This window comes from Danio aesculapii, chromosome 20, assembly GCF_903798145.1.
Source record: "Danio aesculapii chromosome 20, fDanAes4.1, whole genome shotgun sequence".
Classification (NCBI taxonomy): domain Eukaryota; kingdom Metazoa; phylum Chordata; class Actinopteri; order Cypriniformes; family Danionidae; genus Danio; species Danio aesculapii.
In genome coordinates, this window is record NC_079454.1 from 21,314,725 (window position 1) to 21,339,522 (window position 24,798).

The window sequence follows — 24,798 nt, forward strand, 5'->3', positions numbered from 1 at the left end:
GGCTTTACCATATAGCTAAAATGATAAAAATAATTTTTGATTAAAAATACAGAACATATAATATAGATTAGCAATATTATACTATATCCTGTTGAATGTTCTGAACATTTTTAATTACGCGTTGCATGGTGCTTTACTATTACCGTAATGTCTATTCAATAACATTTACGGTAATAGTAAAGCACAATGCAAAGGTTAAATTATCAGTACCTTTTCCTTCTACCCGTTTTCCTACAGTTTACCAAACTAAATAACGATTATAGTTACTTTTCAGTATCATATATGTTAGCCTATTATAACGAATAAACATCTTATCTTTAAAATAAGAAAATTGAAAATAATATTAATATTTTTGTTTAGGAATCATTGTTTGCAATATTCACAAGTTAAGTTGTTTTTATTAACTTTTTTCTATATGTATTTGACTTTTAAACTTATTCTTTCATTTGGCACCAGCAGGAATTGCTATCATTTGTGATGATGCACCTCATTCATTCACTACTTTATTCATTCATTACTCATTTTTTGTAATACCATCACTGGCCACTTTATTAGGGACACCAGTTTAACTACTTGTTAACACAAATTTCTAATCAGCCAATCACATGTCAGCAACTCAATGCATTAAGACATGGTCAAGACGATCTGCTGCAGTTCAAACCGAGCATCAGAATGGGGATCTTGAATTTGAATCTAGCATGGGTGTTGCTCAGAAGGATCAGAATTTGGAGTCAACAACATGAAAGCATGGATTCATCCTGCCTTGTATCAACGGTTCAGGCTGGTTGTGGTGGTGGTGTAATGGTGTGGGGGATATTTTCTTGGCACATGTTGGGCTCATTAGTACCAACTGAGCATTGTGTCAACGCCACAGCTACCCAAGTATTGTTGCTGACCATGCTGACCCTTTATGACCACAGTGTACCCATCTTCTGATGGCTACTTCCAGCAGGATAATGCGGCATTTAATAAAGCTTGAATCATCTCAGACTGGTCTCTTGAACATGACAATGAGTTCGCTGTCCTCAAATGGCCTCCACAATCACAGGATCTCAATCTAATAGAGCACCTTTGGAATGTGGTTGAATGGGAATTCGCATCTTTGATATGCAGCTGAGAAATCTGCAGCAATTTCTTGATGCCATCATGTCAATTTGGACCAAAATCTCTGAGGAATATTTCCAGTACCTTGCTAAATCTATGCCACAAAGGATTAATGCAGTGCTGAGCCCGGTACTAGTAAGGTGTACCTAATAAAGTGGCCGGTGAGTGTATGTATTAGTTACATGTTAAAAACTTTAAAGCAGTCCTGCTCTGCAATATTGTCATAGCACCCATTCCAACTGAAGGGGGTTAAGCTATTTCACTGACACCAATAGAGATTGACTGCTGGAAAGCAGATATTTACTTTCTAAATAATAATTTTCTTAAAAGCAAGAGCAACCAAGTGTTTAATGTTTTTGTTGTTATTCCAGGAGAGTAAAAGCAAAATACATTTAATAACTCAGAAATACGAATAAAGCTCATTATAAAAGTGCATTCAAGTGATTTTATGTACTAATTACATTTCAGTGTACTTTGAATAACTTAATATATATTTCAAAAAAGAAAAACAATTTGAAAAGTGAAACATACATCACAAATTTCTGGTCCACAATTGCCTTTTACTGATTATGCAATAAACAATACATTTAGTGTTAAGAGAATTAAAGAGAAGACTGGAGACTTGTAGAGATAAATGAACAGAAGATTACAATAATAACAAACAAAAATGTATTTCTTTTCTCTATCGTAAAACAAGATAAAAGGTCATAAAATACGCGCAGGACATTGTCAACAGGCCGACATTCATCTGGAAGCATGAAGAAACAAAAAGTTGTCTGTCTCAAACTAAGCATTTATGTCCTAATGCCATTATAAATATTTGGAAAAACTGGGATAAATGATGCCTCAGCTTTGCATGATCTAAAACTGCAGAGAAATGGTTACCAGCTATGACTTATTACAAGCGTCAATTACCTTAAGCGTCTACCACATAGAACTAAACAAAACAGACCACTAAAAATATAAAAATCTATTGCATAATTAAACTAGAAATCTGTTTTAACCTCTTTGAGACAAAAAGCCATCAATGAGAACACCGTAAAATGATTCTGAATTCACTTTTTTTGCACATTCTCCATCACTTTCAATGGCTCTTTTACAATTCGTCTGTGCCGTTCAAGAGGAAGCTGAAAGTGAAAATATCGATGTGATGAAAAGCAACACTCACAAACATCCAACAGCATTTTTAACCATAGAGCCTCTGAGTGCAAACACAGAACTCGTACATAACCGCTACACAATGAAAGAGGAGAAAATAAACAGTTCGAGATTTCATTAAAAGTACACATCCGTAAAAATGGTTTCGTATATATTGCATGGACTGCTGGTATTCTCTCTTAAGAAAATAGATTATTGTGCGACTGTAGCTACAATACACACGCTTTGGGAGTGGGGCGATAAAACACAGCGGGAGACTTTTTAGGCCAAAGTAGGAGATCCAGAGGGAGTTTTTGGGTGGTGGGGGTGGATTGTACGCATCTGCATCTGTGTGTCAGGGCGAGTTGTGCATTTCACATTAAGGCTCTTAACTCTTGATGCCACTGTTGAGTAACGGTACGTTCCTGTGTCTCCAGGCCCTGCGCACACTGGGGATGGGATGGACTGACTCCCTCTGGGCTCCTCTTCAAATCAATGGAAGGTGCAGGTCTAGTACATTTCGTTTTTAAAATACTGGGTTTTTTTTAGAGAATATTAGGGCTTGGGATAAAAGGAGACAAGTGGAGGCAGATTTCAGGGGTTCGGGGTGGGGGTGTCCGCAGTTGCTAAAAGCAGCAGAGCTCAGTTGACTTGGTCCAGAGCACGCAGCAGCTCCTCTCCCTGGAGCAGATGATGGCGGTCCTGCACGGGAGCGTTGACTTCGCAGTCGTAGCGTGTGAGCTGAGGGAGGCCGCCGCTGCCCTCTAGAGAACTGCTCAACAGACGACTGGCCACATCTGCGGAGAGAGAAAAAAAACTCATTTACTCACAACTGGAAACATGCAGATGTAGATGAAGCTAAAAATGACTATAAAGCTATAAAAAACTACAGCAAGAAAAAAAAGATTCTTTCCTTTTCCATCTTGAATAAACTTGTGATTATTTTTAAAACAATGAGTGCAATTTTCACTGGATTTCTTGTTGGTTTCTTAAAATAAATGTTGTCATTGTGTGCATAATACTGACTTTCATACATAAATATTTTAATGAAATTTATCAATCTGCTTTACCATTTAATTCTTGACAATTTCCAGACCAAGATTGGAAATAAATTAGACTTGTGGGCACCAAAATGAACAAAGATAAAGGAATAAAATAGGGCTCCTGCCCAAATAAAACTAAATTATTATGACTGTGAAAATGAAATATTATTATGAATGAAGATTGTCAGGTTGCTGCATTACATTTAGATTAGTCCATGGTGCAATAAAGTTTTGAACACGGTTTAAAAATAACAAGCTTGTAACTGAGTAACTCAGAGATAGTTCATTTAACATTGTGTAATCTCAAGGACACCAACATGTGCTTCACCAGAGAGCCAATGGGGATTAGGCAACTTTTGCTCAAAAATATTTGGTGGCGCAGAAGGTAGTGCTGTCGCCTCACAGCAAGAAGGTCGCTAGTTCGAGCCTCGGCTGGGTCAACTGGCGTTTCTGTGTGGAGTTTGCATGTTCTCCCTGTGTTGGTGTGGGTTTCCTCCGGGTGCACCGGTTTCCCCCACAAGTCCAAAGACATGCGGTACAGGTAAATTGGGTAGGCTAAATTGTCCGTAGTGTTTGAGTGTGAATGAGTGTGTATGGAGTGTGTTTCCCAGAGATGGGTTGAAGCTGAAAGGGCATCCGCTGCGTAAAATATATGCTGGATAAGTTGGCAGTTCATTCCACTGTGGCGACCCCAGATTAATAAAGGGACTAAGCCGAAAAGAAAATGAATGAATGAATATTTGAGGTAGCTAACACGTTACCATGAGCTATTAGACACACCGGTGTCATGTACACACACATTTTCACATTTTCTCTCTCACACTCACTCACTCACACACTCCCTCACACACACACTCTCTGTCTGCATATGACTGATTCAAAGAGGGGAATAGGAGATCTAACATGTCATAACTGATGAAAAATCTGCCAAATATTGAACTGCAGAACTGACAATAATAATTTTGACAATTATAAGGACATAATTTCAAGGATATCAAATAAGTTCATTTTTAAATTGTTTTATAAATGTACATTTAATTTAGGTTTTTTGTATTGGCACCAGTTTACAACATGCTAACTGATTTAAATAAGTGGTTAAATTTAAGTATTTAACAAAAGACAGAAAGAAGTAATTGGATAATTATAAAATCAAAAAATAAAATTAAAATCAATAAATAAAGCATCAGTGATGATAGTCCAGTCACTCACCAGAGGGCAGTATGAGAATTGTCTTGTTTCCCCCGAGCACACTGGGCCCTTTCACCTCTAAAACCTTTGCTCTCTTTCCAGGGTCTATAGCACTGTCCACGCTCTGAAGCAAAGCACCCTGCAGGAATCAGAGAAACCATCAGCCTGGCATTACTATCCAGGACTCATTTGGTAACTGTTTGCATCACAGTTTTGTGCGTCTTTACAAAAAATAGCTGTTTCAAATTTCATACTAACCAGTCCAACAGCCTCAGAAAGTGACGTCACTTCGTTCAGCTTCCTCTTACGCTGGATATTTTGGAAGGCTAACATCTTTGGAGACATTTCTCTGGAAAATTTGAGCAACAAACAGTAAAAAAAGCTAGATCATTTAATTTTTGATATCAAAGGATGCAAGAATAAATCCCCTACGCAAAAAAGGTTCTCTGGAAAACGGCACCCTTGCTGGAGGGTTTTGGTTATGGCCATATATTAAATAAACATTAAAGTATATTAACAAATAAATTCTATTATATCTTAATATACATTTATTTAATTTATTTTTAAATTAAACATTATATAAATATATTATTCTGTGTGGAGTTTGCACGTTCTCCCTGCGTTCACGTGGGTTTCCTCCGGGTGCTCCGGTTTCCCCCACAGTCCAAAGACATGTGGTACAGGTTAATTAGGTAGGCTAAATTGTCCGTAGTGTATGTGTGTGAATAAGTGTGTATGTGTTTCCCAGTGATGAGTTGCAGCTGGAAGGGCATCCGCTGCATAAAACCAATGCTGGATGAGTTGGCGGTTCATTCTGCTGTGGGGACCCCAGATTAATAAAGGGACTAAGCCGAAAAGAAATTGAATGAATGAATAAATATATTATTTCCCACAAGGTTTCTATGTGGCACTCCGGAAGGTTTGAATGTGTGTGAAGATTTCTTTAGTTGCCTGTAAGGACGCAATTACTAAATGTTGGCTAAAATGAAGCCCTAATAATATGAATCTTTTTCAGAGACTTGTTAGTCAGTGTTACAGTAAGGTTCGCTATTTTTTTTAGAGCAGCAGTATATAAATGACGCTGTCAAGTCAAAGTTATTTTAAATTAATTTTGTGTGTGTGTGTGTCCATACAGGAAAAAAAATGCGTACCGTACCAAACAGTACATCTCATAAATGGCTCTTATTAAAGTCTAATCTGGTCCGTTGAATAAGAACTGATCTAACACAGACTGACTTTCATTGTTATGTCAGTGAGAGCTTTACCTGTTGTTGAGCTGACTGCTGCTCTGTGGGGTGCTGGATCGAACAGGCGAGGCATCCCGACTGCCACTGAAGGGCGAGACAGGCGCACTGCACACCTCCTGCAGCAGGTGTAGGGGTGAAGGGGCCCGGGATGATGGCTCCTGCTTCATTGTGCTGCTGGTGGATGAGGCTGGAGATGCTGGCGAGGAGGGTAAGGGCTGGAACAAAGAGCTCATGGCTGACACAGAGTGGGTGGCAGACGGAAGCGGATCTAGTGGAGATGGGATGCGCAGCTGGAAGTCGTCATCCATTGGGATGTAAGGAGCCAGCATCTCTAGGTCGAGATCCTCCATGGCCTAGAGTTCACAGAAAAGTGCAAGAGAGCAAGCGAAAGGACAAAACTAGTCAGAAACATTACAAACCATCTAAATGAAGGCACAGTTGTGTAATTTATTTTATGGTTGTGTTATTACATTATTGTTTTTAAATTAATTTATAGATTTTTTTTGTTTTCTTTGTAAAAGTATGTACTTATCAAATTGTTTTATGCACACGTGTATATATTGATTGTTTATGTAAAGTGCAATATATTGGCAATACTTGACAAGTCATGTCAATAAAGCTCATTTGAATTAGAATTAGATTTTGAGAGAGAGAGAGAGAGAGAGAGAGAGAGAAGAGAGAGAGAGAGAGAGAGAGAGAGAGAGAGAGAGAGAGAATCTCAGAAAAAAGTTACCTGGGAGGAAAAAGGTGTCTTTGCTTCGGTATCAATAGCAAACAGTTTCTCAACCAGGTCGTGTTTGAATTCAGAACTGATGTCTGATTCCCCTGGGAAACAGTAATCCATGGGGCTGTTGGGCTAAGAACGAGGAAAAAAAAACAACCTAAAGTCAGTGACAAGATCTCATTAACCATTAAAAGGGAGCAGTGGTTGTTAAATGACCAAGAATAGCAAGTGTTTAATAAGTGTTTACCCCTGAGGAGCCGAGACCAGATGTGGAGGGTGTGTTTGTGGAGTCTGGCACACGATCAGAGGCAGAGCTGAAAGGGAAGTCCTCTCCTCCAGTCTCTAGTTTGGTCAGAGATGGGATGGAGTCGCTGGGTGTGAGAGGAGACAGGCTGAGGGGCAGCTTCTCACTGCTGGAAGGCAGCATGACATCATTGTAGAGGGGCACCTCATTCAGCAGCTGCATGTCGGAATCTGGAGGGAAATGCATACTGTTAATTATTACTTCCAAGAAAGTGTGTGTATTTCTTATTAGATTTACTTCAGCAGAGATTATGATTATTAAGATTATGAATCCACATTTCCTGTAGTCTCAGATGATTAGTGAATGCCTTCTGTTTTTAGTCTTCATAAGATTTAAAAGCTGCCAGGGGATTGCATTTGATCCTCTAAAGCAGTGTTTCTCAACCATGTTCCTAGAGGACCACCAACACTGCATGTTTTGGATGTCTCCATTGTCTGTCACACCTATTACAGGCCTTTCAGTCTCTGCTAATGAGCTGATGATCTGAATCTGGTGTGTTTGGTTAAGGAGACATTGAAAATGTGCAGAGCTGGTGGTCCTCCGGGAACGTGGTTGAGAAACACGGCTCTAAAGATACACAACCTTTAAATGTTTAGGGTCAGTAATGCTATCACCAATTGCAAATTGAAGTATTCACACAAGTAGATTACAATCAAATTCAATGCAAAATTCTGTTGAACACAAAAGATGATATTTTGAAGAGTATTGTAAATCGGTAGCCATTGACTTACATTGTAGGAAAAAAATACCATGCAAGTCAAATGATACAGGTTCACATCACTCTTCCAAATGTCACCTTTTGAATTCAACCAATAAAAAAAAATAAAACAGGCAGTAACACATGAAGTGTTAAGTGTTACACGACAAGAGGAGGGTGAGTAAACAATGACCATTTTATTTTTTGGGGTGGACTCTTTTAGTTGATCAGAAGTCACAGTGAAGACAGTTACATTGTAACAGAAATTTACTTTCCAAATAGGTGTTGTTTATTTGAACTTTCTACTTGTCAAAACATTACGCTTTTCAACAATGACAATAAAAAAAAGATTCTTAAGCGGAAAATCCGCATGTCAGAAATGATTTCTGAAGAATCATGTTTAACTCTAGAGCAGGGGTGTCCAAACTCGGTCCAGGAGGGCCAGTGTCCTGCAGATTTTTAGCTCCAACTTACTTCAACACACATGCAAGGATGTTTCTGGAAAGCTTAGCCAGAGCTTGATTAGGTAGCCCAGGTGTGTCTGATTAGGGTTGGAACTAAACTTTGAAGAACACCGGCCCTCCAGGACCAAGTTTGGATGCTTCTAGAGCAGGGGTATCCATCGCTGTTGTTGAAAATGACACTTTAATGGTTTGTGTTTAATGCCATGCCAGCTTCTTTGGCTATTTTCATAATGAGAAAAATCAATACTGCAACTAGATTATATGAAGTAATTTTTAATTATTGGCTAAAATCTCAAACCGTATTTGGTTTAACAGTGTTAAAAATCTATTCAAAAGTAGAATAGTAGAACTAAATAAAATACATTTCTCAAAGAATTAAAGATAACACAATCTAAGAGAACATGCTTCATAGATAAAGTGGTTTTGCAAAGAGAACACATGGGAGAATCGTCTCCTACTCGTGGAGGATAGATACCGAAAATTGTGTGTACAGTGGGTATAAACAATCTGATCCCACCAGTTAGAAATAAAGGTTTCTTTATCAACATAGGGGTAATTTCACAGAATTCACTTTAACTGTAAAAAAAAGTGAAAACTATAGAGTAGAAGTGTTAATAAGTGTTGCAGGAATGTCCCCTATGACTAAACTAGATGTGGATATATAAAAAGATATGTGCGTCTTTGTTCATGGATCTTCTAATCCTCAGCTCTCACTGAAAATGAATGAGTTTAGTTTGCTTCAAGTTACTCTTAAGCTATTGAAAAATGTACCCATCTAACAAGAATTACCTGAGTTGTTGAAGTCCAGAGAGATGATGGCGTCTCCTGCTGCAGGTGCCAACACAGTGAGGGCCTCTGGCTCCTCTTTCAGCTTATTATAAAGTGTAGAGCTTTCCAATGAGGAATTGAGGCTTTCTGGCTTGAAGAGTTTGAGAATATCCAATTCAGAGGTCTTTTCCTCAGTCTCCTCACTCTCTTTCTCCACTGCCTTGGGCTCAGCCACGGTCTGCTGCAAGGACAGGACAACATCCCCCTCCACAATCCCACTGGATAGGATAGAATGATTGAAAATATGAGTTAATTAGCATTTATGTATACATTGCACATAGGGATGCACAATATATCGTTTCAGTATCAATATCGCAAGTAAGTCCGCAACAGTTCTATTGCAGGATCTGCAATGTCAACTCAGGATTATAGTTGACCAGGAGCCACAGTTGAAAACATACATGATTTGTAAAGTCATTAACCATAAAGGTATAAAAAGTTTAACATTTGCATGTGTTTTTAGGCTTGTGACAATTGTATTTCTGTATTTTATATGATTTAATTAATATTTTTTGCCTGAATTCTGCTAGATTCGTAGAAATAACATAAAATGCTGTGACTGATTTATTATATTTTATGCAAATGCACTCTTGTAAAAATAACAAATTCTTTTCAAATACAGGCATTTGTTTCATCTGTTGAAGTATATTGCAATATGTATAGCAAAAAATAAAATATTGTTCCTGTATGAATATGCACAAAAACCTTTACAATGTTTTGTTTCTAAAACAGAATCCGTACCTGAGAACATAGTTGACGCACACAATGCATTGCGGCTGAGAATTCTTGGGGTTGTAGATAACAGTGGCCTGGGTCTCAACCCAAACAAAACCACCTTTCTTAGCCAGCATACGGTACTGGCCTGTGGTAGCCTGACCCTTTGCGAACACTGTGGAGACATGAGGATTTCCAATTACAAGTCATCCACATGACATATTCTGTATCAGCTTCACATTAAAGTCAAACTTCTATCAAGATCAGGTAGACAATCTGCCAACTTTACTGAACTAGTAAGCTCTGCGTGCACAACAGGAGGTACTCACGGTTGTGATGTGTCTTGGTGAGGTGATCTGAATCCAGGGCGTGATAGTATTCGTACACTGATCTGTTCAACAGGTCATCTGGCTCATATCCCATCAGCTCAGTAATCCTTTGGGAAGGAGTGAGAGTGTGAGGATTGAGTGTACAAAGCATTTAGTAGCCACATGCTGAAAAACTGTCCATTAGCTAAATCCTGTAACCCTCACGTCATTGGGTTATTAACAGTTTCATACGGGACACTTTTCTACTGTGCTTTGTAACCCTTTTAAAGTTCTTGCAATACCACATATTATATTATAGTTAAATAGGACTTGCATCTGCCCCAATGCAGTGGTTCACAAATCTGGTCTTAGGGTTAGCTTACCACACCTGATTCAGATCATCAACTCATTAACAGAGAGATCCACGAGGACCACAACTGAGAACCACTGCCTTAATGCAATACACTGCACTAAGTTGAACATTTGTAGCACTGTACCAAAGTTTACTTAAAAAAAAATAAACATTGTAATATTTAATTATTTATCCTATACTATTTTTGCAATTTAATAATGTTTTAACTAGGGGTACTGACTGGATACTGTTCATAGCATTAAACTGTTAAGATCATCTCTGCAATAAGTTTACATTTTTTATTATATAGTTTTCCTGTCTTGTGTATTGTGTTTACAAGCTGCTCTTATTGGATTTGCATAAAGAACTTTCTTGACTTTACCTAAAATCTATTTGAAATATGTTTAATGGCTTTATTTAACAAGGTAAAACTTTACAATAAGTTTCCATAAGTAAATATCAGTAACTCATGACCAACAGTAACTAACAACGACTGAATGCTAGTAATGCTAGCTCAAGTTCATTAAATAGCATAAACAGATTCTAATACTAATAGATAACTACTACATATAAAAATCGTAATAAACAAATGAGTAGGCAAAGTATTTTTTATTACTGTTAATTTGTTGATTGCATTTAACTAATGCTAAATGTAAGTATTTATGACAAATATGAAGATTTTTAATGAAGAAATGAGTAATGGGTATTAAGGTTTATGGTTAGTTTGAGATTTAGTAAAGTTTTATTATCATTCGTACATACATACATGAAAACGTTTAATCAAAATTGGTAGAATCTTAAAAAACACTAATAGCTTCTGCCACTAGGTGGTGCTAACAACACAGTAAAGTTAAAACAGCAGGCTTTTGTGCTGACACTAAACGGGTTCTGCAGCTTTGCTTTTATTCAAAGACATGTAAACAAAAAGATTCAGGCTTGCAGAGCATTTGTTGTTCAGTACAGATAACACTGTACACCCAACAAAACCCCAATGAAATTGAGAAAAAAAATGAAGTGCGCTAAATGATTTAAACCCAAAGAAAATGAAGTAAAAAAGTTTGTGTGCCAATGTGTCTAACACCTAATTGGATTTTCTAATATGAGGGAGTCACATCTTTCTGCTAACCTTTCATCACAGTACGAGAACTTCATGTCCAGAGTGTGGCGGCTGAGGAAGGTCTTGCTGTCCAAAGGCACCTCGATGTTCGAGGGATGAGGAATGGGCTCACAGATAAGCACAAGGTAGGTGACAGGGGGCTCTTTAAAGCCAGAGTCTTCTGAAGCCTCGCTGCCCTCGTGCACACGAACATGACCAGCGCAGTGAAGAACCTGAGAAAAGGAAAAATGTGCTTATAAAAGTCTACTTGGAGCAAGTCAGCTACAATCAGTGTTCTGGCACCTTTTCCAAGTCAAATTTAAGCACTTTATAAGTGTGGCAAAGTACATATTTACAGAAATATACATACTTCATTATATTATAACAGATGTTGTTTGTTGAGTATTCAACATTATAGTATTCTAAAGAACATTTTCATGGCGTGTTTTCCGCAACACTGAATTACTATAACTTACTCCTGAAACATTTTCACTCTTAAATGTGTCTAATTTTAACTTCAAAAGGCACAGATGAAAAACCACTCTACAAGCACATACGCAGACTCTAGGGTTTTAATTTTAGGCAAAAGCAAAAGATTTATTTATTTAAATACTTAAATAATTTAAAAAACTATTACATATTTAGTAAAATCAATTATTATGAAAGCAAAGCATTACATTTGCAAGCACATTCAAGAACTTTACCAAAAAATCTAAGCACTTTTTAAACCTTAAACATCAGATATTTCAAGAATTTCCAGCCCTCGAATGAACTCTGTACATAATAAAAACTACAAAATAGATACCCCTTCACACAAAATGACTCAAGCCTATTTTCTTTCCTACTTCCTTAACTAAAATCTGATTTACAAATTGTATTCTTCTTGAACATACACCAGGAAAAGGTATAGATATGTGGAAGGCTATATATAAGCCATGACTATAATTAGCGACAGTTTGAAAAGACGATGTCACCTTCCACGTCGCAGACTTGATATTGACGGTGCGTCCTCTGCTAGTGAGCGTGCACTTCATCCGCAGGAAGAAGCTGCGCTCTGTGTTTTTGTTCCTTGGTCTTTTGGATCCTAAACATGGATGAGAAGGATGAAGACAATCATTAATGCATTTGTCAGTAATGACTGATGCATTTATCAGTGGTATGAATGTGTCATGTGTGGCTCACCTGTTCTGTGGACGAGCATCTCTCTCAACTCTTCATGGTCACACGGGTGTGAAAATTCAAAGATGCTGTGACCAGTCAGATCAAACTGAGAGAGAGAGAGAGAGAGAGAGAGAGAGAGAGAGAGAGAGAGAGAGAGAGAAAATGTGATGAGAATATTTAGTTACACCACAAGCCTTTAATCGAAATGCTTAGACGAAAAAAGAAAATGCAGATGTCGAGGTACCTGTGTGAGGCCCATGCTCTTGCTGACATTCTCAGAGAGATAAACCATGTCTCCATCCTCAGACAGGACCATGAGGAAACCCTCCAGGGGCTCAGATAAAAGGCCGTTCAGCCTGACTCTCCAGCTCATTCTCCTTCTCCTCCTCTTTCATCTACAAATGGAATAACATGCCTGAGCAATCTAATAAATGCAAGGTCATGTTTAACCTGATATTGAGTGGATTGTATAAGACAAAATATATCAGTAGCCAAATCGATATCGGCTGGAAAATGCTATTTTTTATGTTATCGTTATGGGTCCATATCAAATTAGGCCGATATCTTTAAGCTGATAAATACATAATTGTACAGAACTGCCTGCCTTGTGCGGTACCTAAAAGTATCAAATGACTAACAAGTGTACATTACTGTAACACTTTTTATTCGAGAACGTTTGAGTTGGCTTTGGTTCTTAGTCCTTTCTTTTTCGTTTTCATTTTATTTAAAATATTATGTAACTTGTTGTTAATTAAATCCAGTTTTATCATTTATCTATTATTTTTATGCAACAGTCAAGTTGCATGTTAATTTGCTATGCAAAGATAAGGAAATAATTTATTTATGGCATGCTGATTTACATGAAATTATGAATGGGTCTATATAATCACCTTGCAATTTTGAAATTATTGCTTTTTTTGGCTTTGAGCAGGCTATTCTAAGATCAGTTCAAACTTTCATGTTTTTAAAATAAAATCAGTTGTACAAAAAGATTACATTTTTAAATATTCACATTTATCAGCTAATATATCGGTTATCGGCCTCCAAATCTAAAGATTTATCGGTATCGGTCCAAAAATCCACATCGGTGCATCCCTAATTAACATTATTAAGTTTATTGTAAATACTACACAATTAAAAAAACTAAATAACATAATTATCATTTAACTTTTCATTACTACTTTAAAACTACATAGCTTAAGGCCATGTTTATTGTACTTAAAGCTACATTAATTAATCTACAACCTCTTATTTGATGGAAAACCACCGTTTTTCATACATGTTTCGGAAAATGTTCCCAAATGCACATAATAACGCACTCAAAAAACTACAAACTCGTACATTTATTAAAATCACATATTGTAATTTCAGTTTTAATTTGCGACTTCAGTTTTAACAGTGCAGTACTTGTACATATGTATATCTGATTGGTTTATTGTAATCTAAACGACTATTAAAGTGACTGTTCAGTAAATACTCTCATGTTGTTGTTACAATCCTCTAAGATGTTGTTTGACCTCAGAATACAACCGAAGATATTTTAAATGAAAAAGACTAAAGACAAAGCAGCAGCTCATGTGAATGCACATTTGAAGCAAAAGTTAAAAAAAAACTGTTGATTGTAGGTATTGTCACTTTATGAAACTACAATTCAATCCTTGGAGTCACAAGGACTTTGTCTACAATGTTTTCATCTTTCTTGGCCTTCAAACTGAAAATTACTTAAGACTGCCAATGAAGGGACAGAAATATTTCAGAAGATGAGCTAAAGTCAAAAGGACTGGAACCACAGGAGGATGACTAATTAATAGCAAAGGGTCCATTTTTGAGTAAACCATCCCTTTAATAAGCTTTTTGAGCAATCTGCCCCAGATATAATGCAGACTGCATCTTATTCCCATTGTACCTGCTTCATCTCAGCGTTTACAATATCTCTGAAAGGTTTTTGAATCAGTTTTGTTGTGTCGTGTTTTGCATTTCTTGACATAAATATGCAGATTAGCCGACTGACCGGAATTGAGCAGCTTCCTCATGCGCAGGTAGCTGATGGTGAGCCTCATAATGGAGGCTTTGTCCAGGTGAGACGTGACATTGTGTGGCAGGGGGAGCTGGTGTGCTAACTCGTAGAACACCTCTGACTCCTTTCCCCTGCGAGATCGCGCTGCATCCCTGGACTTCTCCTTCCTGCGCTCCGAGCTCACCCTACAAAAGAAAGAAGGAGAGTGTGGTGTTAGTTTGGCTCCTGCACTAGTGCTTAAGGTCAATGGCGAGGTCAACTTTTTTTAAATCCCTCATTTGCCTAGAGTCAAAACTTGCGACGTCAAAGGACAGAAACCCAGTCTCAACATGACTGGCTGATGAAAGGGGTGTGGATGTGCTGCGAGAGACACAGTTACAACCCTTGGAGCTCAGCCAACGGTGGTAAATGTTGTTGTGTTAGACAGTTTGCACATTTCCCAACACAAACTTCTCAGCGTGCTACATGGAATAAAACTTTACACACAGACAAGCCATAAAACAACCGCTCTTGCAAACAAGCGAGGTCAGGATATTGAAAATAAACAGCTTTTGACTAGAAAAATGATCTCTTTTCTGACAAATAGGTCACCATGTAACACGTTCAGCTAAAATCAGGCTCTAACCTTTCATGATTTCTAAAGAAGTCATTTAACAAATGTTTTAGTTCCCTGCAAGAATGGAGGACTCTGAAAACAAGCCTAGATAAAAAAGTGACACGAAAACAGCCTCAAGTGTTCATTCAATTGTATTAGCAGAGCATTGTGCATTGCCACCCAAAACTGTCAAGACTTTATGCAAAAAACTATTAAAATCCTAATAGATTTTTCCATTACTTAATACTTCTTTAACTTGACAGTAAACACTAACTAAAAAAATAGCAACAAATTAGGCCTGGGCCCATAAACAATCAAATCGCGATAAAATATATGACAATAACATGCTTTTTTTTACTTTATATTGATCTAAGAGCCAATCACACAGCAGAAATGTGTAACAATGGGAATCTAGAAGTGTGTTGATATTAGAGATGTGCCGAATTTTCGGCCACTGAAATTTATGGGCCAAAAAATATGTTATGCCATTTAATAGACCCTCCAGTTTTTGTGGCTTCAGTGATTGTTGGGGTTCTCTTTTAAATCTGGAAGCATCAACAACTTACTGAAATATATATCATTATCGTTATTATGGAAAATAATTATTAAGATTGCATTTTTGCCAATTCGCTCAGCCCTACAACAAATCCAACAAAAACCCATATCTTGTGTCATGAATTATTGGTTTCATTATGAGTTCTAAAGGATGTTGAGCTGCAAACAAGCTTGTAATCAGATATGGAAACATCATTAAGGAAGTTAATATAGCACATGTGAAATGGCACCAATGGTGGTGGACAAGACGTCAATGTAAAAAAAAAAAGGGTGTGTTAAGTCAATGCTGTTCTGTTTAATTCAAGCAGGAAATTTTGAGAAATAATGTTGCATTGAAGAGCAAGCATTGCAATAATTTCTAATTTCCTGTCAAACTGCAAGCCCATGAAAATGGACATGCAGTAGTGTTAGTTTGTGTGCATGCATTATTGCCAAGAGAATCAAAATGTACATCAATTATAAAAAATAACTGCAAAATGTCTGGTCAAATGCAATAAATAGATTTAATCCAAAGAAAATGCTAAAAAATAAAAATGATTGACTTTACAATTTATTACACATTTAAGGTATTTGAACTGCTTTTAATCCCAGATTATCTTTGTTCTAAACCTAGCTTTACATCAGGTAAATGATTGTACATTTCACACTTTTCAGAAGTGGCGTTAGCTCCACTTTTTACCTGAACCCTGCTATGAAGAATCAACACAGCTGTTGTGGTGTCAACTTTACATTGTGGTGCTAATTGTTTGTAATGTGTAATATTGCACATAATCCAACATTGTTAAGGCTAAAAACATAACCGACTATGTACATTCATCAGTGTTTCCTCTAGGATTTTTTCCAGCTGTGGCAGCAGGCCTTTTTTTACACAGATCTACTAACTACCTGTGGCGTTATTTCAACGACAAATGTCATGAGCGCAGTATAGTAGAAGTCGAGATCGCATTTATGTAATAGCCTACGAGCATGTGGATCTCTTTGCTTGTGCACTGATTTCCTCTACTCGTGCACAAAACTTCTTGTCTGCCCCCTAAATATAAGCCGCTTCAAGAGCGTGCAGATCTTCTTGTGCGCTCTCAAATAAACACTGCTGAAGTGCGATTTAGTGCGTTTATGTAACATGTCTCCAGCATTAATTAGATTTGCAAGGAATATTTATGAATGTCTCCAATAGACCTACAGAGCGGTATTAATGCATCCTGAAGTAAGGTGAAACGGCTATACGTTGTGTTTGCTGGCCTCACGCACCTGTCAGTCTGTACGTCACCTTAAAGGGTTAAACAAACGACGCACAGCACTACTATGGTTACAGAAAAGTTTGCGCTGTTATAATTCACTTACCCTTTAATACGTTTTGGTGCGATTATTACCCGCTATTAAAAAAATTAAATGTTTAAATGAGAAGCTGTAATGTAGCCGTGGCGGGATGAATTTTAGCGTGGTGCCCCGCCATGGAAGAATGAATGTAGCGGAAACCATGTTCATTGTCCCTCACATTTACATGCTTTGGACAGTAGTAAAAACATTTCACTCTGTAAAGAGTCCTTTCAGCAAGTAAGGGGAAAAATGTAAAATATTAATGAAGTGAGGAAGACGGTGATTTATTTTTATATTTAAGGTCAATTTATGATTTTTGCATCGAGTGCATACAGTAGGTCGGATAGCTTTGCATTCTCACAGTACACTCCAACATACCCTAACGTGCACTTCTCAAAATATAACTAGGCTCACACGCAATAAAATTGGTATCAATATTTATTGATCATACACCATTGTCAATAGATAAAAGTAAAAAAAAAAAAAAGTAAAAAAAACAACTAAACTTTTGTGAATGCCACGAGCACATCACAATTTATACAAGTAGAATTAACCAATCTGCTTCACACTTTGTGTGAAAAAAACTAATTTCAGAATGGCAGAGTGATTACTTCAGACAAACACTGCAGAGCTTTTACTTTTCTCCATAAACTTGCATTGGAGCTCCAGCAAGTTTGTCCACTTGGATGTCACCAGAGTGGCTTTTTGGTTTCTTTTCTTGTGCATACCAGCCACTAGCTCCCTATCTGAAAGATTTTTAGCATAGCAATGTAGTCATTCAACTTCAATTGTAATGTTGCAAAATGTATTTGAATAATAATGGTTGGTTCTTTTACTTGAAAGTTTAGATTTGATTATCATTATTAGCTTTGTTTACAGAGTTTGAGGTTTACTGTAATGTGTTATTATTGACACCTTACAGATGTTGATCTACCTTCACATTGCACACACTTTGTAACATTTTATTTATTAAGTTAAGAGTCTCTTTAATACTTATGTTTGTTTTATTATAAAGAGATGAGATATTTTGTTTTCCACAATTAAAACTATCTGTCTTAGTAATGTTGGTAAATTATAGTAGTTAAATCACAAAAAATCCTAATATTCCTAAATGGATTGTTAAAAAATATTCAATAATTATCAATATCGAATTATATGAAACATAATATAGTGATATTGTAATATTGCCCAGCCCTACTTACACGTCAAGAGTGAATACCAGTGAACTTCAAGAGCTCTAGAAGGATACATCTGATTTTGAGCATTTATAAATAAAGTTACCAAGAATTAAGCATTTGCCAGTTCAGGCCTCTCCTTCCCTAAATGTGTGTGAGTTTGAAATACTGGCTCATTACCATCACACGCATTTCCTGCATAAAATCAAAACACAAATGATGAAACTCTACACAGTGAAACAGAAAAACCCCCCTGCCAACCAGTATTTCGAATGTTCAGATTTGTCAACATTGGGTAGTGTGAGTGATGTGAACATGAAATGATAAAACAAACTATTGCCCAGGGGTTTAGAATGACCCAGGGTTTACTAGTTAAAGTGTGAAAAGCTCTACATTATAACATGCAAATTAATGACAATATAGTACTTCAACATCCTCAAACAACCATCAGTGTTTACTTTATAAACAAATGCTCGGCTCCCATCACGTGCAACAGGATTGTCCCCACTTCCCGTTTCATCTGAACCCACACAAACTTCTCATAGAGCTTTCAGAGGCGGCCAAGCAACTCGTATCTGATCCTACATCAGGACCAGCTGACTGTCACAAATTACACTGTATGAACACCACTCTTGTCTCAACACACTCAAAGTATTTATATAGTTGCCAAATCATTGCCAAATATAATGCTTTCATTGTTAGCAAACACTGCCACTTTTATCCAATATAAACTGTGCCATTTCAGTTGTTTAGCTGCTGACTTAGCTTGCAGCAAACCTGTGCCACTTAGTGCTGCACAACATTTTTTTTAAATAAGCAATATTTGACTTCTGCGTCAATCGCATGCGTATGCTCTGGCGCAACCTTCGCGTGGTCGCATAGCCCTCACCGATAGTGACCTCTCAAAAATGTAACTACATATTGCAATGACGTGTAGCGCAGGCTGTGATTGGTTGGCTTGGTAGCGCTGACGAGTGTGGGCGGAACCGAGAGCTCTGCACACCCATTGGGAGCGAGAGTTTACAAGTGTCGAGTCCTGTGAAGGAACTCCAGATGGAAACTTTTGTTTTGTTGTTTACCTTGTGATTAAGGTTGTTACACGCCCCCCGGTTCTCGCCTCAAAATGAGCGCGTTTGAGCCACTTGTACATTAAGGTAGCGTTCAGAAAAAACAAAACACCAGCAAAGAAACTCAACACAGAGGAACATAAAAACCTACTGCCAGCTAGTGTTTCAGATGTGTTATTGCAGAGCAACACAAACAGCGCACAGAAGTATAAATGCACAGTAACGCGCAAGGCATACGCTGTGGGTCACGCCGATCACTCGACGCAGAAGTATAAACCAGGCTTAAGTCACATTGTGGTGGCCTCAAAATCACTGGGATTTGATTCATATTTTAATGTCAGGAAATTAAAAAAAAAGAGAGAGACTTGATCGGTTTATATCACTCCAATATGACAGTGACTTATCATAGGTTACGACAGGGGTTTTCAAACTTTTAGGACACACGGCCCCCCAAATTTGTCCAGTCTTACTCACACTCACCCCTCCCTCGAGCCAAAATTAAAATGCATGTGCAAACATCATTCACATATTACTTGCTGCATTTAAAGTGCGTTGAATTAATTACATTGAAACATAAATGTAGCTTACCTGATTCAGTGTGATGGCTGAGCCTGTTTCTGTGAGGACAACATGCTAATCTGTGGTCAGATTCCTGACACGACTAACCAGAAATCATCTTCCACTGTCAATAAGTGTGAGCCATAGCATACTTGCTTTTGATGTATGTACATACAGAAAATGCTACTTCGCAAAGCCAAGATCGCAGAGCCCTGACGGTGTGGCTGAGTCGAACACTGAGTATGTTTACATAGGCAATAATACTTTAATACGATTTTAATATTATTAAGACAATACTCCGATTAAGAGTCTACCATTTAAACAGTGATTTTTTTATTACCTTAATCCGACTAAAGTCATAACTGAACTAAACAGAAATGGAATTAAGACGTGGAGTATGCATATAACAGTGGCATTATTGAAGTAAACATTGCAAATCACACTATTACCGTCATGTTGGACTTTTCGCAGCATTTTGTGACAAGATCCACACACATGGCTGTCATTAAAGAACCGCACGCACACACACACAAGGTTTTTTTTGCTTCCATTCGGCTTTCCATTAAAGCAACACTCTTCCACCAGTCCTTACTTTATATTTGCATCTAATACCCCAGTTTGTCACGGGGACATGACTGAAATGTTCATGAGTGAAAGTGAAACTTGATACGAACTGCAGTTAAAGTCTAAAAATTAAATATGAAACATCCAAAATTACATGAGCCTCTGCAGGAAACGTGAATAGCCTGGTGACGCAACATTCAAAAAGCACTTCACGTAACACCTTTATTTATATTATGTCTTATTACGGCAAATAACTGATGTCCATGTAACATAGTAGTGTCTTCAAAGTAAAGCCTAGTTTACACTACAGGATTTTAAGCCTGATTTGAGCCTGATTTGGAAGTTATTGAGGTCGCTGACAGATTGGGCTGTGATCGGGAAGAAATCTGCGGGTCTACGGTGCTCGCCAGTCTTTATGTGTAAACTACTGAACAACACATCAAAGAGGCTCGCTGAAGCGTCGCCGACACCTCACAGATTGAAATCCAATATCTAGCATGCTGAATATTCCAGAACAGTTGGCCGACTCGACCCCATGTGTGGTCAGATGTAGCGATAAGCTGCAGCCAATGAGAAAGCATATCGGCATGAGCTGAATGCCTGTGTGCTCAGGAGCTCAACAGAAACGTCTGTGATTGGCCAGAATGGGCATCGATGCACTCGCTTCATTCTGTGTTAACACGGACACGAGAGTAGGCTATATACAGGGGAACTAGAATTCTATAACTATTAAAATGACTATACTGCTCATTCTGACCGTTCTCATACAAAACATCCTCACGCCATATTTACATTCAAACTTCTATTGAGATAATAAAATTAAGCTTTGAATGTCTGTCATCAAATTTTATGACACGATTACCATAAAATATGATCTTTTTTGGTAATACAGCCTGTAAATATGTAGTTAAGAGACGAGAACACGCAAAGGTCTGGGGTTCGCTTTCATTTTCACTTTCAAACAGGAGCTATTTCCCGGCACAGAATATGCTGTTGAAAGATATATCTGAAGTAAATTTATGTTTTTGCTATCAGAAAGTTATGTTATGTTAGCAGGAAGTTGCTAGGCAAAAAAATGCACAAATATTTAAATTCACAGCGAAAAGTAGCAGACATGCATGCAGTCATGTCGACCAATATTGTAATAAAGGGAGAAATGCTCAGTTCTTTACTGTTTTGCAATTTAAAAAACAATGTTAGAAAGAACTACACAGATATTTAGGAAACGACAGGGTGTTATAATATGTTAGTTTTATTTCAAAGAGTTATTAAATTACAAAAATTAAAAACTCTCTGTGTATCAATCCACTCGAGCCTTGCAGAAGCGAATAATCTGCTGACATCAGCTGATTGACGGTGTTTTGAAATGCTTTCTTGAAAGCTTGAAACGCTGTCAGTGATGTAATCAGCACGCAAGCAGCCAATAGTGTTCAGCTTTTTCTGACGACTCCTCCCTCAACATTTCATAGGCTCTGGTTTGGTAGCTGGACTGAGCTGTTGGGGAACTAGTTGTTGTCAGATCTTGAAGTGTGTCACCCCCCTCTTGTGGATCATTTACGTAGTGTCGCGTAGTGTGAACACCACAGCAATTAAAAGACACAAAAATCAAGTCATGTAGTGTGAACAGCACAGCGATCTGCCGATGTTTAAAATCCTGTAGTGTGAACTAGGCTTCAGTGAAAGATCCAGAGGGGCATCCTGCTGATTTGATTAAGAAGGGCACTTTTTTGTCAGACGGCTCACCGGTTTGACTATCATTCATTCACAGTCATTAATTTTAAAAAGCACATTTTATTTGTATATATTTTACTGGAACGCATTAACTCTACAGGTGCCTGATAGTTAGCTGTGGAGCTAACGTTAATCATATTATTCCCTCTAGTGAACGCATAAAAATCGTTGTCATAATTTACTAGAGTGCACACCTCAATGTCTTGCCCCAGGGCGGCGCGCCCCCCAGTTTGAAAACCCCTGTGTTACGATAACAATAGACCTTTTTCACAGAGGAATTGAATACAGGAAGCGCCCTCCGAAGCAATGTTACGCTGTTTCCGATTTCGCTTACAGATCACAGAAACATGACAGCCTCAGGACATTGGATGACATTTTCCCTGTCAACTTTGCCATAATTTGGACAAGAACAGGTTGTTCGCTTGGTTAATGAACTGACGTAGCCTAAATAAATCAGCATTTAAAAGGGATTTGTGCAGAAAATGTGTCTTACACGAAGCGATTGTAACGTTAGGTTACAGTAAGGTGCGCAGCCAACAGCATAAGATCTGCTAACTCAAGCCATTCGTTAGCAAAAATAACTATTTAACATCCAGCAGGATTAGTTTTATGTTAGTAGTTGTCCGTAAGCTGTGCTAACCCCCTCCTTCCTTTGTATTCAGGGTCAGATACGGGCGAGTTGCTGTCAATGCGAAAGAACGAGGAGCCCCATAATGACAGGTTGCTTAATGCTCGTAAGGTTTACTCAGGTCTGGAAACATAATTTAGCTCCAACTCGCTGGAAAAAATAAAGATATTTGTTGTTGTGTTTAGTGTTTAAATACAATTCTATTAAAGTACTTCAGTTTTCCACTAATTACAAAATTTTAAAGCAAATACCTTCAAAACCGTCCGTCTGTAGCTTATTTCTGATTCTTAGGTGTTTCTGAATCTTCAGGTTAAAGTTAGTTCATGTTCCAGTTCATTTTGTTCATCTGCTTTGAATGTTATAAATAAATTATAAATAATTATAAATAAAATACAAATATACAAAATGTACATATGTAATAATTAAATAAATACATTATAGAGTTCAATTTTTTAAAGTGGGTAGGCTTCCTTGTTTAAAGAGTCTCTGATGCTGGTAATATACAAGCATATTTCAGTGATCAATACCTTAAAATTTGGTTGCTTAGTAAATTAGAATTTTCCCACAATGATAAAAGAGGTTTTGAACACTGAAAATTGTAATAATTTTTTGCAGCTCTTCCTTTTGATTGAGTATGTACAATACCAAAAGTGTAAAACCGTCTCCTCGTATTCATTACAAAAATACAATTTACATCAATTCCACTTTTAAATTTTTGTAAATAATGTTTTGCTGGATAAAATCTGTGGAGAAGTTTATAGGATATTTCTTTAATTTTGTTTCTAACCCGATATTTCTGTGGTAACAGCCACACTTTTTTCAGCAAATCAAGTCACCCTTTAATAAACACATCCAATAAAATTTTAAATAAGGAACAGTAGTGATTTCTTTTTGGAAAACAGTTCAAAAATTAGCTCTATTATTACTCTTGGTATTTATTGTAAAACAAGTTTTGCCAACATAAGATGTAGTAAAATCAAAAGATGATGGTCTTGATTAATACCCTAAATAACAAACGAGTCTCTGAAGGAATTGAACCAATAGCAGTGGAAAACTTGCAGGGTTATTGAGATACTGTGATGAGAAAGGAATTCATTGTAAGAAAAGTATACCATCTTTATTATAAAACTGACTAACCAAATTAATTTTATTGTAAGAAAAATAGCATTTGTATTAGTTGTCTATTATTCCAATGTGGGAGAAAATTATGCTTATATATTAATGATCTTGATAGGAGCACTTGTTTGTGGAAGGCAGATAACTTAACTGGAATTTTGTCTATATTATAATTTCACATCATAAAACTTAGACCACCAATATTTGATAAAACATAATGATCTCCGCTTTGAAGTGCATACTGCACATGAGTACTCTGGCATATAACTTGAAACGAAGGACATTCATTCCGTCTAATTAATTTCACCCATGATTTCCTCTGTCCTTTGTCTTTTCGTGGAAATTGAGGTAGGGATGTCGTTTTTTTTTTTTTTTTTTAGCTGAAACAGCCGGGAAAGCTGCAATAACAGCGACAAGACGACTCTGCCATTTTATCTTACTAGGTTCCATTGGAACCGGATGTTGTGATACGCCGTTTCGCTTACCGGAACCAGGAAGTGTGAAAAAGGGCCTATTGCCCTTTATATAGCATAGAATGTATGCCAGCTATTCAAAATAATTCTGGAACCATTTTGTGTAAAATATCAAATGTGAAGAGATTTTCATTCTTCGCAGTTGTCAGCCATCTCTTTTAGAGTGAATAAACCAACCTAAATACCAAGTCGTCTGCTGATATTTAAAATACATAAAGCCATTCAAGCCTCATGTAAGATCACTCGACAACGGTGGTCAAAATGTCATCGATGTTGAAGTGCAACTATAACTTACGAAAACACGCTAGCGAAGTCCAGCTCCCTCCAGATAGCCGAAAACACCTCAAACCGCACGGACTCGCTTTGCTGGAAGCGGCCCAGCAGCTCCTCACAGTCACTTTTGAACGGCGGCACCCAGTAAAACTCGCTCGCTCTCCCTGTTCGACACATTCACGTCAGAAAAAAAGGACAGGCCAAAAACAACTTTATATAAAGTAAATTTCAAATAACTTACTCCGCGCCATAACCTTGAGAAATCAAACTTTTCCTGTCTACAGTCCTGATAGACTTTGAATTTTAATTGACTCAATGCACCTGTGCGCGCGCAACCGGCGATGCTGCATGTGGCCACGTGT

At 37.5% G+C, this 24,798-nt stretch overlaps 1 protein-coding gene across 1 annotated transcript; it reads right to left on the reverse strand.

Moving 5' to 3' along the window:
* Positions 1–1,643: 1,643 nt before the first annotated feature.
* Positions 1,644–24,687, reverse strand: LOC130247981 (hypoxia-inducible factor 1-alpha-like). The gene is given in 20 exon segments (XM_056481495.1): positions 1,644–3,038; positions 4,494–4,611; positions 4,731–4,821; positions 5,738–6,072; positions 6,453–6,575; positions 6,691–6,917; positions 8,698–8,954; positions 9,478–9,625; positions 9,780–9,886; positions 11,237–11,439; positions 12,181–12,290; positions 12,389–12,473; positions 12,612–12,722; positions 12,724–12,755; positions 14,274–14,282; positions 14,379–14,643; positions 18,207–18,221; positions 18,916–19,021; positions 24,459–24,600; positions 24,678–24,687. Coding segments are annotated over 20 exon segments (2,649 nt in total). The 3' UTR covers positions 1,644–2,883.
* Between the last annotated feature and the right edge of the window lie 111 nt (positions 24,688–24,798).